The sequence below is a fragment of the Theobroma cacao genome, chromosome 5 (assembly GCF_053813885.1).
Source record: "Theobroma cacao isolate CCN51 chromosome 5, ASM5381388v1, whole genome shotgun sequence".
NCBI classification, from domain to species: Eukaryota; Viridiplantae; Streptophyta; class Magnoliopsida; order Malvales; family Malvaceae; genus Theobroma; species Theobroma cacao.
Window position 1 is genome coordinate 29,166 of NC_142643.1, and position 17,589 is coordinate 46,754.

The following is a 17,589-nucleotide window of genomic DNA, read 5'->3' on the forward strand; positions in this document are numbered from 1 at the left end:
AGTATTCTACCCTAGGCCTCCTTGGAGTACAAGAAAAGTAAATTTCTAAACCTATGCTTACTTACCATCCAAGGAAAATAAAACAAAAGGAAAATTCTATTATACCTATAATTCTTAATAAGACTCGTAACTAAATAAGAAAATACTAAAATTATTTGTCATCAATTTACGTCATTCCCTTCCACTTGAGAAAAAATCAACCTTGAATTAACTTGTATTTTTGAATACAAGGGTTCATCTGATGAATAAAATGGGTAAATATCCGCCACATTAAATGTTTTGGAAATTCTCATTGTATCTGGTAGATCCACAACATATGCATTGTCATTTATCTACTTCAAAATCTAATATGGTCCATACTTCGCAGGCTGTAACTTACTTTAAGTTCCCACTGGAAACCATTTTTTTCATAGAAACACCATCACTTGATATCCTACTTCAAAAATCTACTTTCTGCAATGTTGATTTGCAACTTTCTTGTACTTGGCATTAGCTTGCTCTAATTTCTGTTTCACCTCAGCTTGAACATCTTGCATTTGATTAGCTATATTTTCTATAGCCACACTAAATCCATGAACTTTAGGTAGCTTGATCAAGTAAAAGAGCATATTGTGGCGACTTTGTGTACACAATAGAAAATGAAGATTTTCACATGATACTATGAACAGTACTATTATAAGCAAACTCTGCTTGTGCCAATGCAAAATCCCACCACTTTGGTCTATCTCCACAAATACTGTGAATCAGATTGTGAAAGGTTTTGTTCATTGACTCAGTTTGGCCATTAGTTTGTGGATAAGCTGCGCTATTGTAATTCAATGATGAATCAAATATCTTCCACAAAGTCCTTCAAAAATGGCCAAGAAACTTGTTGTCCCTATCTGAAGTGATGGTTTTAGGCACACCATACAAATGAACAACCTCCTTAAAATGGAATTTAGTTATTTTGCTTGCATCTAAAGTTTTTAGAACCACAGGGAGCTCTAATGATTGGATATAAATACAATGTTTCTTTGGTAATATAATTCTGTTCACGGTAATGCCCCATCCATTTCTGCCAACATACTAAAACCTTTTACATACATCCTTTCCATCGTGTAAAAGATGAAAAACATCTTTTAAGTTCTCTGAAAAAATTGATAATTAACCATCACTATTTATATAAATATAAATATATAAAAGGAAATTTATTATTAAAACCAAATAAAAGAAAAGTTCATTACTTCCAATAAAACCATCCAAAATTGCATCTTATACTAACAATACACTTACAAACTCCCTTACAAACTCAACTATCAATGCATAATTAGTATGACCAATTATGGGGTTCCTATCACCTCATACTCGTGAAATGCCCTAAGAGGTGATTGTTTTGAAACAGGACGGTCTTCAGACCACAGCTCCAAGTTTACTGTCCCTATTCCCCAGTGGATGAGGCACTTATAGACATCACTAACATGAAATCGATTGATGAGCCCCAAACCAAGACATTTATCAACGAGCATCCATTCACCTGAAAGGCAAAAGGAATTTTAAGTTTCCAATGAAGTTTTCTCTTAACAAAAAATTAAAAAAAAAAAAACAAAAAGCCACATAGAATTGCACAAGAACAGATACAAAGCAGATGGAAGGTCAATGAGCCCCAGATCATGGCAATTCTCATTAAAAATTGGCTGCAGTTAATTAGATTTGCCGAAAAGCAAAGGAACACCAGCTAATCAATGAAATTCATCTTTTAAGTTCTCACAATCTTTTAATCATGGCAATTGTTGAATTTAGGATGTACGTAGGGTTACCATTAGGCAGAAGATTCCCTTCATAAAGTTGTTCTCCAGAATCTGGCCAAACTTCCTGCTTAGAGCCATCAATGGGTATATTCAATGGCAATTCTCTCACATTGATTTAAACCAGTTAAAGATTGCAAGAATAAGTAAAGATGTAAATGGGTATTATATATAGTCTGATAATTTGTTGACTATATGCGTTAAACAAATCTCTCACATTGATTTACGTTTATTCTAACACTATATTCAAGTTAAGCTTTGGACCTTATCCCTTCTAAGGGATAATAAATAAGATCAAATAAAAATAGGTGAAGAAGTCCTACCATAGTATGAAGTCAATCAAACTACGATAAGCCCACTTCGCGTCCTTCTTATTCCCCACATGTAAAGCCAACACTCACAGCTGGGACAAACCAGCCTCCTACACTAATTATAAATCATAGTTGAACTAATTAAGAAATATGCTCCTCTTCTGTTCCCCGCTCTAATTCTTTTAGCATGTATCAAAACACAAGTCCCATTCCATTCCATTAAACCAATTCCTCCTTATCATCTGGTTTCAATAATATTACCAGGAAGCCTAAATCAAATTAAAAAGTCAAGAAATTAAAAACAAGAAACAAAAGGAAAGGAACAAAAAGATTATGAATGTGAAAAATGAGCAAACCTTGAAAATCCACCAGAACCAGAACCAACTTTGCGAGCTAAAATACTAGATTCAACCCGGAAAACCTTTGGATTATCTTTGGGTATGGTTATCTGCCACTGAAGAATTAAGCCACCGCCAATATCACCTTACCTTCTAACAGAACTGATTCTTCCTCTCGTGCATGCTCAACATCTTTCCTACAAGGAATGGATTTTTAATCAATATACAACAGAAGACTAAAAAATGAAGTCTCATAAGTTCCGCTAATTGCCCTTGTCTTTATCTCTTCAACCGTTATTTTCAATTATGTTTTAGAAATTTAAAAGAGTAGAATCCTAAAATCTCACAACTAAAATTACAAAAACATAATACATCTGAATTAAATAATATTACCAACAGAAAAACAATAATAATACTGTTTCTATAACAATAATATTTTTTATTATAACTATTAGTAAGATTTAAACATATTATAAATGTGTATTCATCAAATGAAATCATTAAAATATTTTTTATTATAATTATTAATTAGATTTATTCAATTTATAAATAACAAATTTGATTGTATTGAATGATTTCGTTAAAAAATATTTTTTTTAATTTTAATAGTGCTGAATAATTTAAATATTAATATTTTAAATTAAAATTTTTTAAGTTAAATATTAATATTTTTATTTTTAAAATATTTTAAGTTAAATATTAATATTTATCAAATTGATACTCATAAAATTAGTATAAAAGTGTTTTTATTATTTTTCGAAAAATATCTTACGTCCTTCAAAGGCGTAAGACGTTTTAGGTGGTCAACGATTGTTTTTTTCGTTGACTCGTAAAATGTTTTATATTTGAAATCAATTTTCCATCTTCTAAACAAATATAAGATTTGAACACGTTTTTCGAAAAATGATTTACTTCAAAACAAACGGATCTTTAATTTCAGTGCATTTTTACCCTGAACATTACACATGAGAATATATGTCGCATGTATGTGATTTTCATAATTTCATTAATTTTAAATTGATTCTTAACCAGATGGAGCTCATTTTGAGGGTTATTTCTATTATTAAAGCTTGTGCCCGATGGCCAAGTATTTCTAAGAAGCAGCTTTGCACGAGCGATATAAATATGTACATGGATGCATTTTTCTTACATTTAGGGGCTCTTAATTTCTATGTGCTGTAAAAAAGTCTACTTGGCGTAGTGTTGTATGAGTATATGACAAGCTGTGGATCATATGCTACCCAACATCGCACAATTAAAAATTGTCTTCATTGTAAATGGAGTTTGGATTCTTTTGCATTTGGGCAACTGTATTTAGGTTGAAATTTGGATTTTAAGGGCGCAATTTAGAGAGAAATTAAAGGCTGAATTTATAATTGAATTTTTTAGATTTTTAATTTGATTGAATTAAACGTTCATATTCTGAAATGGACATAAGAACAAATTTGGTGTCCAATAGTAAAATATAATATATTATCTCTAAATTTTAGATACCGAAATCTTAAATTATTACCAGAAACTTTTTTGGACCGGTACACAAACCAAAAAGGTTGCTTTACTAGGTCGAAAAAGTAGAACAAAGCTATCTCGTATCAAAATAATAGTATTGAGGAAATTACACAATCTTTAAAATTTGATCTTTTCAGTTTAAAAAATCAATTATTCATTCCTAAAATTTTAATGTAATAACGAAAATTTTTTTATCATTATTAATGTTAACATTGATGTTAAATGTCTCATTATATGTAACTTTTAAAAATTCATTTTTTATATTTATAAAGAAAAAGGAGGATAAAATGAAAAAAGAAAACGTGTAGTGTAAAAACCCAAATTGAAAAGAAAGAAAAAAAAAAGATAATTTAAAATACATGAAAAGTTTCTTCCCCAACATGCTAAAATGATTGGTATAAATGCTTGATTTTACTAACTAACATATTTTCTCCTTAATATTAATAAAACATTTGTCTGGAAAATACTCTACCACATATAATAGTTAAAGTAATTCAGAAATAGGTAGTCAAGTTGTGTTATCACATGAAGCAGCGAGAATAGTCCGGAAGTAAAAAAGTTATGAGAATCCGAGTATTTGGTTCATTGATTGGTGCATTATCCCATTACCTAAAGAGTAGAGTTCGAATCCCTCTCCTCCAATTATAAAAAAAAAAAAAGTTATGAAATTGACCCTAAAACAAGAAGTTACATTCTTAATCGATTCTTCATTGTAAACAGCAAAAAAATAATTAGGAGCAATTTTTAAAATTCAAACATAACAGCAAAAATAATTAAGAGTAATTAATTTTTAAAAATCAAACATAAGCCCTTAGCTCTCTTATCTTAATAAATAAAAAAATTAATAGGGTGACTAACTTTTCTAAACTTTAAAATATTAAAAAATGATCTAACAATATTTATAATTTCTAATTACATCGTTAGAATAATGGTAATTAAATTTAAATAATAGTGACACTTTGTTTAATGATGTTGTAGTGAAATAGAATATAGTGATTAAAAATTAATGTTTACACATATCTTGTTGGTTGTATTTCGCATGATTTAAAAGCTTATAGTTAATTTATGGCCCGTAATGGTTTCATAAGAGCTAGGCCTAGGAGTCATCTGTCTTCCCACACAGAGATGTACACTGGTACATATGAAAATGATGCAATACAATCAGACAGCACAACTAACATATACGGTGTATACCGTAAGAGTAAAATGATGTTGTAAACGCCGGGCGTGACAACTGAGGAAGAGAAGCTTCCAAAATTAACGCGTTTTTTCGTTCCATTTTTGTTGATCTAATTGTTCTCGCCTCGCCTGCAATCTCTTTTTTCGACGTCTCGTGCGTGAGATTACAAATATATGGTCCTAACGTCGAGTCATAACTAATATTTAAATAAACACGGAAACTAGTAAGTCGAGTCGCGAAGAAGTCAATTGTTCCGCAATCCGTTCGCAATGGTTACCACTACTCGTTTTGGTCAAGGCTGAAATTCCTGTGTTGTCCTCTTCGACCACCAATACTATGTAAGTAGCCATAGCAACCACCAGCGGCAGAACGTAGCCGCTGTATATAACTAATCATTGGCTTATAGTATAAGCATAGTGGAAAGTTTGAAAGAGAGAGACTCGGAGCCATAATCGTATTATGGCAGGAGGTGGCACAACCTTAGAGTTCACTCCGACGTGGGTGGTGGCTGTCGTATGCGCTGTCATAGTTGTAATATCTCTTGCTGCAGAAAGGATCCTTCACTACACTGGCAAGGTATATTGTATTAAATTATTGGTCCTCCTCTTTGATCTGATGTTTCTGTAATATATATACTTTTCTTGGTCAAGAAATTAAACAAATTAATGTGAAATTAATGTTCATTGACTCTATTAATTTGCAGTATTTGAAGAAAAAGCACCAGAAACCCCTCTTCGAAGCCCTTGAGAAAATCAAAGAAGGTATGGTATTCCTTCTTCATTCTGCCTATATTCTTTATGATATGGACATGATAATTTTTGTAATACAACTAGGAGTGCTGTATGTATGTATGACAGAGTTGATGCTGCTGGGGTTCATATCACTTTTGCTCACTGTGTTTCAAGATTGCATTGGCAAAATCTGCATAGCAGAGCATTCGGACAGTAAATGGCTGCCTTGCAAGAAATATGACACCGAATCAAAATCTACCTCCCATTTTCAAGCCCTATTTTTGTCCACCCGCCACCTTCTTGCCGAGGCCTCCGACTCTGATTCCGACCCCTCCGGTGCTTACTGTGCCGCCAAGGTATGTATAACATTGATATTCTACAGCAACTGCTAACTCAGAATAACAACAAAAAACAAGAATTTACAGCTCTTTCTATCTGCAGTCAAGCTTGTAAAGTATTGGTGATTGCGATTGCCAATTTAATGTAAGTTATCAACAGCCTTCGTGATCAGTAATTAATATTTAACTTTTCGCTTTAAAATCTTTCTCTTCACAGGGAAAGGTCCCGTTGTTATCCACAACCCCATTGCATCATCTTCACATATTTATTTTCGTGTTAGCAGTTGTCCACGTGACCTTCTGTGCTCTAACCATTCTTTTCGGAAGTGCAAAGGTGGTTGTTTCTCTAATTTACTATATTCTGTTTGTGTCTCCATGCATGCTTTGAGTCCATTTTTTGTATTTATTGAGTTTGCTGTACGATTCAAACTACTTATCTCCGTGATGCAGATACGTCAATGGAAACATTGGGAAGATTCTGCCGCAGAAAAAGAATATGATCCAGAAAAGGGTAACACAGGACCTTTTCCCAATGGTTGAACCATTTATTTTCATTACTTTTAATGAGTATGTCCATTTTTTTTTTATTTTAGTGCCGAAATCATCCTTTTTCTTCTTAAATTCTTTCATATTGAGTCACACTGTAATTTATATGCAACGAACGCATTTATCATTTTCTCCATTGCCTAACAAACTTTTTCAATTCTGAGAAATCATTTAGCATCCAGTTGCTACTTCTTACTTTGTGCGTTTCTCCTAATACAAAGTCTATCCGTGCAGTTCTGAACACAACGTTCACCCATGTCCAAGACCATGATTTTATCAAGAATCGTTTCCTGGGGATTGGAAAGAATTTAGCTTTGCTAAGTTGGATGGTAAGTTGGGATATATGATCTGTATTTAGTTAATACAACTACTGAGACTAATGTATTTGCACAATCATTTCTTCTTACAATCTTTTGGCTGTAACTACGACTAGAGATCGATGTCCATGAACGGGGCACCTAATTAATCCTAATGTTTAATTCAGTCACTTATCATCAGCATCATCATCATAGGTGATCTAAACAACATACCCTTTGACCAAGAGATCACAGAAAATTTTGTTATCTAGTTGGACGCAAAATTTACTAGTTATAGAAAACATTCAGATATATTTTTAGGACATTAAAAAAAAAACAGCTGACAACTGGTTTTACTTTTTATTCTTCAGCATTCATTTTTCAAACAATTCTTTGGTTCTGTTACTAAATCAGACTATGTCACGTTGCGACTAGGCTTCATCAATGTAAGTTGATTAATTTTTTTTCCATTTAATCTCTATCTTTTATCCCTTAATTTCTGCTTCTTAATTAATATAAAACTTGTTCAATAGACGCATTGTCGAGGAAACCCAAAGTTTAATTTTCATAAGTACATGATGCGTGCTCTGGAGGCCGATTTCAAGAAAGTTGTGGGAATAAGGTTAGTACCAATTGAGATGCCACCTCGGTTAGCTTTTACTTGTGTGTATATTTTGCCCTTGACTGTAGCAAATTAATGCTAAGATGCACTAGCATAGCGTTTAAATATATGTTGCCACTCCTCAACTATATCCTTCAACAATGTTTGCATTTGTTCATCTAGTACTGGATCTTTCTTATTTTTTTCACTTCATTAATTGTAGTTGGTATCTTTGGCTATTTGTGGTTGCCTTCCTGTTACTGAATATCCATGGTAAGTCTTTTCTTTTACATTACAGCATTAGATATTTCTGCATTTCTTGTCCTTATGAATATCTTTTCTACTAATAAGCTGTAGATGCTATGGCATTAAAGATTGACACCTCAAGAACCAACACACTTTTCTTGCAAAGATGCAAAATTACTGCGTACAGAAAAAAAAAACACTTTCTACTTGATATATATATAGCCTCATTTAAATAAAAGATTTGGGAATTTGGATTTACATGATCCGTAAACTTTCCTGGAGCTGGAGTTCATATAAGTTTTCCAACATTAAGTTGAACTGGCCATTACTGATGTGATTTTGATTTTTCTGAGCAGGTTGGCACGCATATTTTTGGATAGCATTCATTCCCTTCATGGTAAGCTTAATTTGCAACCCCAGATTGCTGCTGTTGACTGTCTTGTTTTTCTCTTAACAAAATGCTGTTGTTAAGTATTTGCACATTGCTATATATATAGTGCATAGTTTATGTCTTGCATCCTTTTATTTATTTAGGATTTTCTTTTAACTGTTTGTGCTGCATTTGCTCTGACCTAGAATTCACATACATATCTGCTGATCTATTAATGCTTATGTTGCTGCTAAGGTGAACATTTGATATATGCTGACAATATTATGATAATATAACTTAAAGCTTTCAGACTTTAAGTGGAGAAATAACTGTGAGAATATAATAGCTACTAATTTATTCCTGGGAAACTTTTCGCCAAGCTATCATTTGCATTTAATACAACTTAAAGATGCCAAGTTCTTTTTGCAGTTGAATTATATATATATATGTGTGTGTGTGTGTGTGTAGTACGCTAGCTCAAACGTTTTGCAATTCTTTTCTTTCTTAAATACAGCTTTTACTTGCTGTTGGCACACAGTTGGAGCATGTGATCACACAGTTGGCTCACGAGGTCGCTGAAAAGCATGTAGCAATTGAAGGGGACTTGGTGGTCCAACCTTCTGATGATCACTTCTGGTTCCACAGGCCCCAAATCGTTCTCCTTCTTATTCATATCATCCTATTCCAAAATTCTTTTGAATTGGCATGTTTCTTTTGGATATTGGTAATTATGAATAAAGATATATCTATATATATATATATATATATATATATATATATATATATATATATATATTATCTAATCTGGTTTATTTTATGCTAAATAGTCCATCGCATATATTTCATTAAAAATGCTCCAATATTAATGATTCACAGGTGCAATATCATTTTGACTCTTGTATCATGGGAGAAGTTGGTTACGTTATCCCTAGACTGGTCATAGGGTAAACTCAGGATCAATTCCTATTATCTTTAAAAATAACATTTATAAACAAGGCGTTAATGTTTTATTGTTTCTCAAATGTTCATTCTTAAATAGGGTGATCGTTCAGTTTCTCTGCAGTTACAGTACTCTACCACTCTATGCAATCGTCACACAGGTTTGTGCCGTTGTGTGTTTGTAAAGCCGTTAATTTGAAACCAAGGAAAACTGATATCATGCCTAAATATATGTGTTTTGTAATTATAGATGGGGAGTAGCTTCAAAAAGGCAATATTTGAAGAACATGTTCAAGAGGGCATTGCCATTTGGGCTCGACGGGCAAAGAGTAAGGCCAAGGGTTGTGGAAAGACTGCCAAGGATCCTAAACAAGATTCTTTAACACTTGAGTTGGCAAAGGCAAAGGAAGAGGAAAAGGCGGTAGAAATTGCGTCAGAATCAATTACAGCGTGAAATTTAGTTTCCACTACATCAACTATGCTTTTACCGGCCTGCTTGGTTCCCCTGTTTATCCTTTTTTTTTTTTTTTTACCTTTTCCCCTCATCTAAGTGCGAATGCCAATATTAAGAATCAAATCGATGTTCAATTCTTTAACGAGAGGTTTTTTTCATCTTGGTGCATGCGTGTCTCCCATGAATAGTTGGCAAATCAGTACATGAATCATGATTGAGAATCGAGACCATTCTCACCATGTTAACCATAGCCAAATACAATGAAAAATTGCCGTGCTATTCTATTCTTCTCTCTTGCTTTCCCCTTTCCCCTCTCTAAAGACTTGTACACACGAATCTCTCTCTCTCTCCCTCTCAAGGATTTGCGCACACAATTTTTCCCGTTATATCTTCCTTGGAATCATGACATTTTGCTTTTGATTTCAACAAGTTTTTGAAAAAAAGAAAACACATGCATACGGAGCCATACTCACACAATGAGCTCCAACAAAACATTTATATATCATTATATAATTAAATATAGCGTAATGAGTAATACGAATAGAAAACTAAGATAAGTAAAACGTTCATCCCCACTTCTGATAGATAAATCCCACCATCAACATTGAGCATTCTTAGAAACTTAAACAACGACAAACATTAGCAAATAAAATGGGGTTTAGGGTTACTATTCTTCTGCAGCACTGGCAGCACTCAAATCCACACTGAGGTCAAGAACCTGCTCAAAATGAGTCCATTTTTTTTTGGCATTAGTGTACATAAACAAAAATTGCCAGATAAGCACGCTCTTTATTACTTTCTAGTAAAAAACAATTTTCTGATAATATATTACACAAATCATCCCTCAACTTTGACTCATTTTACTAAAATTTCTTCCTTCTTTCAATTTGAGCAATTTAGCGGTCAAACTTTTGATTACTAACACTAATGCCAAGTTAGATTTCAGTTAAATGCGCGCAAGTTCAGGGATGTTTGTGTATTTTTCTTGTTTCCCAAGTGGCTGGAGCAACTTCCTAAGGAACTCACAGGTTTCAGAACTCAGCTACATATCATGTTTTACTTAATTTCTTTTCTACTTATTTCTTCTCCTTTTGACTTGAAAAATATTTACAAAACATTCAAGATGCCTTGCTACAGCAATACTAAAAATGATTAAACCATCTAGCAACCAATCTTAATTGAAAATTTATTGAGAAAAAGGCCAGAAATTTTATTTAAAAAAAAAGACTCAAAAGTCTAGAAACTATTATCAATTGTGATAATTGAAAATTTAGATGGGAATGTAGATGAATTGATCAGAGAGAGGAACCAAAGACATTTACAAAATCTCAAAGCTTACCTTTCCAGTTATCATGGTATACATGTTAAGTACATCCATGACAGTCGATTCAAAGTGTGTTGTAGCATCGTAACTCTGTCAAAGATAACAAGATGACAATTACCATGGAGTCACAATTATTCTGAGCAAAAAGGCAGCAGGTAGACCACTGCAACAACTAGAAAAACTAAATATTATTACCGTTGATATAAAACAATTGTCCAAAGAAGGCTCATTCACTGGTTCATATCTGTCATAGATATCAAAGAATATCTCATCAACAGGACCTAGAAGGTCAATTCCAGGCCTTAGTTCAGTCTCAGGGTGATCTGTCTCAGCCTCTGTTGAAACAAATGCAATGAATTTGCCCTTTGGAGCAACATTGTGAGAATATGAACAACAGAAGACATACCTGCTCAGACACAAAATAATCCTAAAATTAAGATCAAAAACGGAAGAGGCAAGAAAGAGTAGCAAAACACTGATGAGTTTTCTGTTTAATTTCTCCTGGTTTGTCCTTTAAGTTGCCTCAGTTTAAGTACACAAATATAAGCCTTCCATCTTTTAAAGGTTTAGTTTAAGAGGGCACAGGTCAATCGGTTGGAAGGGGGCTATGGCAGCATTAAAATAAAGCATGCAATTTCACAATGTTCTCTTTAGCGGTTCCAAAAACCTGCAGAAGCAACTCTGTCCCAAAATCAAGGATACCAAGCCAGTAAAGGGCGCAGGTATAGTTCTTTTCAATCAATAGCAAAATTCATGGACATTCCCATCACTGAGAGTCACCCATATTTTACTTCATCAAAACTTCAATTTAAGTAAAAAATAATAATAAAGAAATAAAAAAGTACAATAAGAACTTACATGTCTGATCTGCGACCCAACTGCTTTTGTGGCAGGATAATCTGAACTGAATGAGAATCATTGGTGTTTGGGATTGGGTGACTCATAATAGCAATTGCCCTGGCAACCCTACCAATCTTCCTAACCTGTTTGAGCAGACACAAGTAAATGAGAATCACGAAATAATCAGCTTCAATCTTCAGATTCACTAGCTGAAAATGAGCCAATGTGGAATTGGATTCCACAATCTTTCCCCTAAATTTACAGCATCCCTTAGGTTCCATTTGTTTCAAAATAAGAATATTGAGTAAGCCAGAAATTTTTCTTGTTAAAAATATTCTTCTAAAACAGTGATTGCCAAGCCAATTTCATTTGTTTGGCCCAAGTTTTAAATGCATGGAAATCTCATCCTTCTTATCGAAAATGGATACCAAGGATCAGCGACAACAAAGAAGAGGTTCAGCAGGAAAATGAAATGTTCTAATGCAGGCAAGTGAACCTGTTGGGAAAGAAAAAAGGTTCTTTCTTCCACATACTTTAAAATGACTGAAGGTTAAGAACTCCATAAGATCATGAGTTATAGTGCTTCCCATTTTTTTTTGAAAAACATATAGTGCTTCTCATTGATGGAAATGCTAAAGTAAAGAAAAAAAAATAGTAAAATATTACCTTGTTCGGTAAGTAGGAAGGGTCACAAACAACTTTCTTACACCTGGCAGTTTCACCTTCAGATGTGACACCGCTAACTTTGCCTTCATCATCAAACTCCACCTGAATATACAGCATGATGCAAATAGAAGGTAAAGTATCTCATTCCAGGCACAGAAATATCATCAAAACTTGGACCAGCAACAACATAAAGGAAGAGAGATTAGAAATCAAACAAACACCACTACATACCTTACACTCAGGTTTATTCAACATATATGTTCCACCATATACAGCACTAAGCCGTGCAAAAGCCTGAGTTATTCCAAAGGAGAAACATAAGAAGTTTACCAAACTTTACTACATCAGCAATTCAAACAAGCTTGTGAGAGAGAGAAAGAAGAACCTGGGGCAGCTCGCCCAATCCATAAAGTGGATAAATGTATGGAGATCCACCTTGAAAACGTGCAAGAGACTCCGCATAGAGCTATCAAATAACAAAGAGAGAAAGAATTTAGGCCATCAATAATAATTGAACTTTCAAACATATACATCACAAACCCAAAGCATCAGTGACCTTCATCCTCTTCACAGTATCCAATGCAGGCTCATCCAGGTAACAATCATCTCTGTGAAGCGCCAACGCATGACCAATGAAGTCCACGGTGTTATCATCAAGACCATATTTCCTGTCATAAAAAGTGAACTTTATAATATGCAAAATGGCCTAGGATGCTCTAATATCTAAAAGTCTATTGCCTATCAGATAGGGGCAGCAGTATTTCATTGAAGAGATGCAGGTCCAGAAGAAGAAGGGGAGAGGAAGAAAAAATAACAAATGGAATATCTTTACTCCAAACCAAAGGTATGCCCAATCAAAAGGAAAGATGTTTATGGAAACATTTTAGTATTTGTGTGTCCTATACCCAAACACATGCTCTGAAGAACGAAGCATGATAAAGGGTAAAAGGAAGGCCTTACGCAATTAGCTCCCTAGTTGTCACCCTTGCCAAGTCCATTCCCTCATGAGTTTTAGGATCCTTTTCATCATAATCTTGAACATATATAAAGAACTTCCGTGCACGGCGCTTTTCAAATATTCCCATGAGTGGAGATTTGAGTGCCTCCATGTCAGTTGCTGGCACCTTATGAACCTGTTACAAAGGGTAGAAACCAAAAATATAGGGTAAAGCACAAAAAAAAATTTTGGATCCCAAGCAGAGCGAACTTGAAATGTGCAAAGACGATATTCTACCTTTCCTTTACTAAAAACATAGCTGCCATCGACAGCTTTGAAGTACAGATACTTTGTAACATCTGTATGAATGAGGACACGCACAAGAGTGCCATTTGCCATCATAAACTAGTCCAACGAATAAGAGAAATGTTAGTATATTGGATACGAAAGTATAAAAGCTGCAAAAAGTGCAAGGACATAAAATGGAAAAATCACCTTAGGGATCATGTCCACATTATAATCTCTACTAGAGCCCAAATGAGCTGGAGGCTTATCATTTCCCCTGAACTTCTTCCAAAGCTACCAAAATATAATTTAAAGAAGTAAATTAATAAGTACTTAACGGAAAACCAATCAACAGATTGGCTAAAAGTTTGGACTTTGTAGAAAATGGAACCTGAATGAGGTTGAGTGATGTAGACTCTCCTCCATAGTAGTCATTCCTATCCATGTGCAGAACCTATATGCAAGACGAATAAAACCAAATGGAAACAATAAAATATCGCAATAATATAGTAAATTTTCTAAGTATGTTGTGTGAAAGTTCAAAACAATCGACTTTTTCTATCTTGCAATCAACTTCATGCAAGAAACAAGTAGCATTTCCTTTCACAAAAAGAGTAAAACCAACCTTATCGTAACTTAGCACAACCATTTTCAGAATTTTAAGGTTTAAAAGCTGGGTATGGTTAGTCATGCACTCAATTGGGTAGGGTAAGATGATCATGAGATTTTACTCCCATTATGAAAATCAAGCAATTGATTACTGAAGCAACCGTCATGATCATCTTTTAAAATATGAGTTTCCATTTATCCATTATGCAACCGGGATCTCAACAACCAATTGTTCACATTAGGCTGGGACATGTTAATAGTTGACATCCCGTGATTAGAATCATATCCGTTTACTTCAGCATAATTATATCATTGCAGCTACTGTTTACAAGAGTACTGAAAATTTTAGGCGAAAAAGATCCTATATGCTGGCAATATCATGAGAATTTTGAAGAGTTGCTGAAACGAGATAAAGGGAGAAGTAACTCTGTAGGAAAAGGATGAGACAATATAAAGATAGCCCTGGTCTTTGCCTTAATCAAAGCCACCGCAGATCCATCAGATTCTAAACAAATCAAACAGGCACCCATTTGGATCCAGGAGAAGACCCATCAAGATCTAGGATCAGAAATCAAAATTTTCGTTTTTAAAGAAAATAAATAAAATCAATAAGAGAAGATTGAAAATATTTAGTTGCAAAGTAAAGAAGCAGAAAAAGAAGACCTTGAGTCCGTCAACAGAAAGAAGACCGCTGAGGATGCATTCCTTGAGACCAGTTCCCAGCACTATGACATCATACTCTTCATCCATGGCTTTTGGCTGCGGTTCCAAATGATCAGCGAAGACAGTGAGGAGTTGGTGTTTATCGGGCTTGATAAGTCAATTTAGACTATTAAACCTCTATTATAGTAGAGCAGTTGCTTTTAAGTTTGATGAGGGAAGAGAAGGGATATGCTTTGCTTCTTTAAGGAGAAACCCTATGGAATGGAATAATGAATGGTCGATTGGCGATGAGAAATGGGCATTCTTAATTTCTTATTGTTATTTATCTATGTAATGTTATTAAGACTAATATACCGATCCCATTCCCCTCTCCCTCGAATCCTTGTCACATGGACGCTTCTGGGTTCTTGCCCATTTTCATTGGGCTGTTTGGCCCGTTCATCTTTTTTCTCTCTTTCTTTTTCTTAATTACGATTCTCGCTAGTAATTTCCATTCATCACAAGTCAAATCAAATGGAGTGCCTTGCTTTTAGATTCATGTCTCGCATGCACCTCAAAAAATTGTCCTGCCAAGTTAACTAGCCATTCATTCATATAAGTAAATTTATGTGCCTACAAAAGTTTGAAACGCATACATATAATTGTATATGAAAATAAAACTTAAATATGAATGTTTATTTATCTATCTTTAATTTATAATCTATATCTTTAGTTTGGTTGGTTGGTTGATTGATTGAGACAGAAAGATCATCATAATGAATGTGAAGAATCGCATTCACATGCTCTCCAAATTTCCATTAAGGTTTTTTTTTTTTTTTTTTGAGAATTATTCATTGACAATCAACCTCTCTCACTTGAACCCTCCATGAATGGATGTGTCAATCCTTTGAAAGTTTTCTCATCTGCCATTTAGTGGTTTCGAAACATAAGGCAAGTTCATATTTTCATCCTCGAGTACTTCCGCTCTATCTAGTGGTTCATTGTTAGAATATTCTTTCAATTAAAATGGTTCCCTCTCGTTCACTAGCAAACACGTATTCCTGGTTCTTCTTGCAACTTCAACTTCAACCAAAATAATAAGAATTGAAAAATGAAGAAGTGATAATGTTACAAATGTAAGTAAAATGAGTTGTATTGAGAGAAGCCAAAAGGAAGACTATGATAGACTTTAAACATTGAGTGTTATGATAGATATGCTACGGCAAATAGAGAATTAAACAAAAAAAAAGAGGAGTGAGTCACGGGTAGAAGATGGTAGAGAGGGAGAGATACGGTTGTGGAGAGTGCTTGAAAGAGAGAGCTTGTTAAAAGTCCCAAATAAATTGCCGAACCTAACATACGTATATAAGCTAGAGGTTGTAATGAATGCAATCAAGGAGAGGATGTCAGCTCATAAGACATTAAAGTTGTTTTAGGTCAACGTTAAGGTTATTGGGGAATTTTGGGGAAGCACACATGTAATTCATAAAAAGTTCAAAAGACAAACCTTTCAAGTATCTCAATATTTAAACATTTTACAAAATTTTAAGATTAAAATTAATTTATGAATTATATCATTGTTCTAAAAATACTTATAATGCTTCATCCAATAATACAATCTTATCATTTATTTTGAATTACCTTCACCACTTCATATGATAGTGTAATTCTTTATTTAATATTGATAAGATAAATATATTAATAGCCAAAATCAGAAGACGTTAATCCAATAATACAAGTGTTTAATCTCTTCTCATAAGTAGAAAATAATAATATTGTCAAAATAAAATGTAATAACCAAGTGCCACTAATGAAAAGTGGGAGCTTGCCATTCTCCAATCCAAGCAGATGGACTGGGAAATTAAAATCATTATAATTGCCAAAAATTCATAAAAACTTTCATAGATTAAAATCATCAACCAACCTTTATACACTAGTATATGCCTTGGCCATATCTAATAAACTACTTTAGAATGACGTATCAGCAAATGCATAAATTCAAATAATATAAACATTTTTGGCAATTGATTATTACTATAATAATAAACTTTAAATATACATACGTAATTACTGTAATTCGGTAATCTCAAATGCGATTTATCGTCGGATTCTGGAAAATATTTTTCCTTACAAAATGGCAACGAAGAGGAAATAAAGGGAAATATGTTATTATATGTGCAATGATTATAGAGGATGTGTTCGCACTGGATGGGTCCCACTCAAAATGACAACCTTCTCATTCTCCCTTTTCTTTTTTATTTTTTGTGCTGTCTGGACCGGTGACGCTCGTTTTCAAGCACCACTCTTTCTTTTTTTTAAAAAAAATTTCTTAAAAATGGAATGAAATTATATACTGCGGAGTACCTGCGTATATATATATATATATATACAGTAAAACATAAACTTCAAAGTAGTAAAATATTGCAGTAAAAAAATAAAATATCAAATGATATACATACGTAAAAAGATTCATAATTTCCAAAAACAATCTTATTTCGACTATAATTACAGACTTTTATTTTTTCGAAAAATGTTTAAAAGATTTATATATAATAAAAATAAAGATGTTACTTTTATAAAAGTCATTAACTAATTAGTAGAAAGATTAAAAGGCAAAAGGATAGCCAAAAAAATAGGAAAATA

The 17,589-nt window shown here is 33.5% G+C and overlaps 2 protein-coding genes across 4 annotated transcripts; one reads left to right on the top strand and one right to left on the bottom strand.

Moving 5' to 3' along the window:
* The first annotated feature begins 5,340 nt into the window (after nucleotides 1-5,340).
* Nucleotides 5,341-9,933, top strand: MLO15 (Seven transmembrane MLO family protein). Of its 3 annotated transcripts, XM_007026398.3 has the most exons (14): nucleotides 5,341-5,698; nucleotides 5,826-5,883; nucleotides 5,980-6,209; nucleotides 6,409-6,525; nucleotides 6,642-6,702; nucleotides 6,972-7,066; nucleotides 7,405-7,479; nucleotides 7,567-7,655; nucleotides 7,858-7,907; nucleotides 8,237-8,277; nucleotides 8,765-8,974; nucleotides 9,127-9,194; nucleotides 9,290-9,350; nucleotides 9,440-9,933. In XM_007026398.3, exons 1-14 carry the CDS (start codon nucleotides 5,582-5,584, stop codon nucleotides 9,641-9,643), a joined length of 1,476 nt encoding a protein of 491 aa, XP_007026460.3. In that variant the 5' UTR covers nucleotides 5,341-5,581; the 3' UTR covers nucleotides 9,644-9,933. The 3 variants fall into 3 exon arrangements, with proteins under 3 accessions (XP_007026460.3, XP_088662477.1, XP_088662478.1); XM_088806351.1 differs by lacking the exon at nucleotides 8,765-8,974; XM_088806352.1 differs by lacking the exons at nucleotides 9,290-9,350; nucleotides 9,440-9,933 and having other exon boundaries at nucleotides 9,127-9,198.
* Nucleotides 9,934-10,120: 187 nt separating this feature from the next.
* On the bottom strand, nucleotides 10,121-15,279 carry GDI1 (guanosine nucleotide diphosphate dissociation inhibitor 1). Its single transcript, XM_018129861.2, has 13 exons — nucleotides 14,968-15,279; nucleotides 14,087-14,149; nucleotides 13,906-13,989; nucleotides 13,708-13,815; nucleotides 13,434-13,606; nucleotides 13,030-13,141; nucleotides 12,859-12,939; nucleotides 12,705-12,767; nucleotides 12,474-12,575; nucleotides 11,826-11,950; nucleotides 11,163-11,373; nucleotides 10,983-11,057; nucleotides 10,121-10,361 (listed from the first exon to the last, which is right to left on the bottom strand). Exons 1-13 carry the CDS (start codon nucleotides 15,052-15,054, stop codon nucleotides 10,311-10,313), a joined length of 1,335 nt encoding a protein of 444 aa, XP_017985350.1. The 5' UTR covers nucleotides 15,055-15,279; the 3' UTR covers nucleotides 10,121-10,310.
* Between the last annotated feature and the right edge of the window lie 2,310 nt (nucleotides 15,280-17,589).

Bases quoted from the DNA above. Each gene is read 5' to 3' on its own strand.
- MLO15 (XM_007026398.3), top strand. From the start codon at position 5,582: ATGGCAGGAGGTGGCACAACCTTAGAGTTCACTCCGACGTGGGTGGTG. The intron at 6,703-6,971 runs GTAACACAGGAC...CTATCCGTGCAG, and splicing joins AGAATATGATCCAGAAAAGG to TTCTGAACACAACGTTCACC. The intron at 7,480-7,566 runs GTAAGTTGATTA...CTTGTTCAATAG, and splicing joins TGCGACTAGGCTTCATCAAT to ACGCATTGTCGAGGAAACCC.
- GDI1 (XM_018129861.2), bottom strand. From the start codon at position 15,054: ATGGATGAAGAGTATGATGTCATAGTGCTGGGAACTGGTCTCAAGGAA. The intron at 13,816-13,905 runs GTGATTTTTCCA...TCGTTGGACTAG, and splicing joins ATGTGGACATGATCCCTAAG to TTTATGATGGCAAATGGCAC. The intron at 12,768-12,858 runs GTTCTTCTTTCT...GGAATAACTCAG, and splicing joins GATTGGGCGAGCTGCCCCAG to GCTTTTGCACGGCTTAGTGC.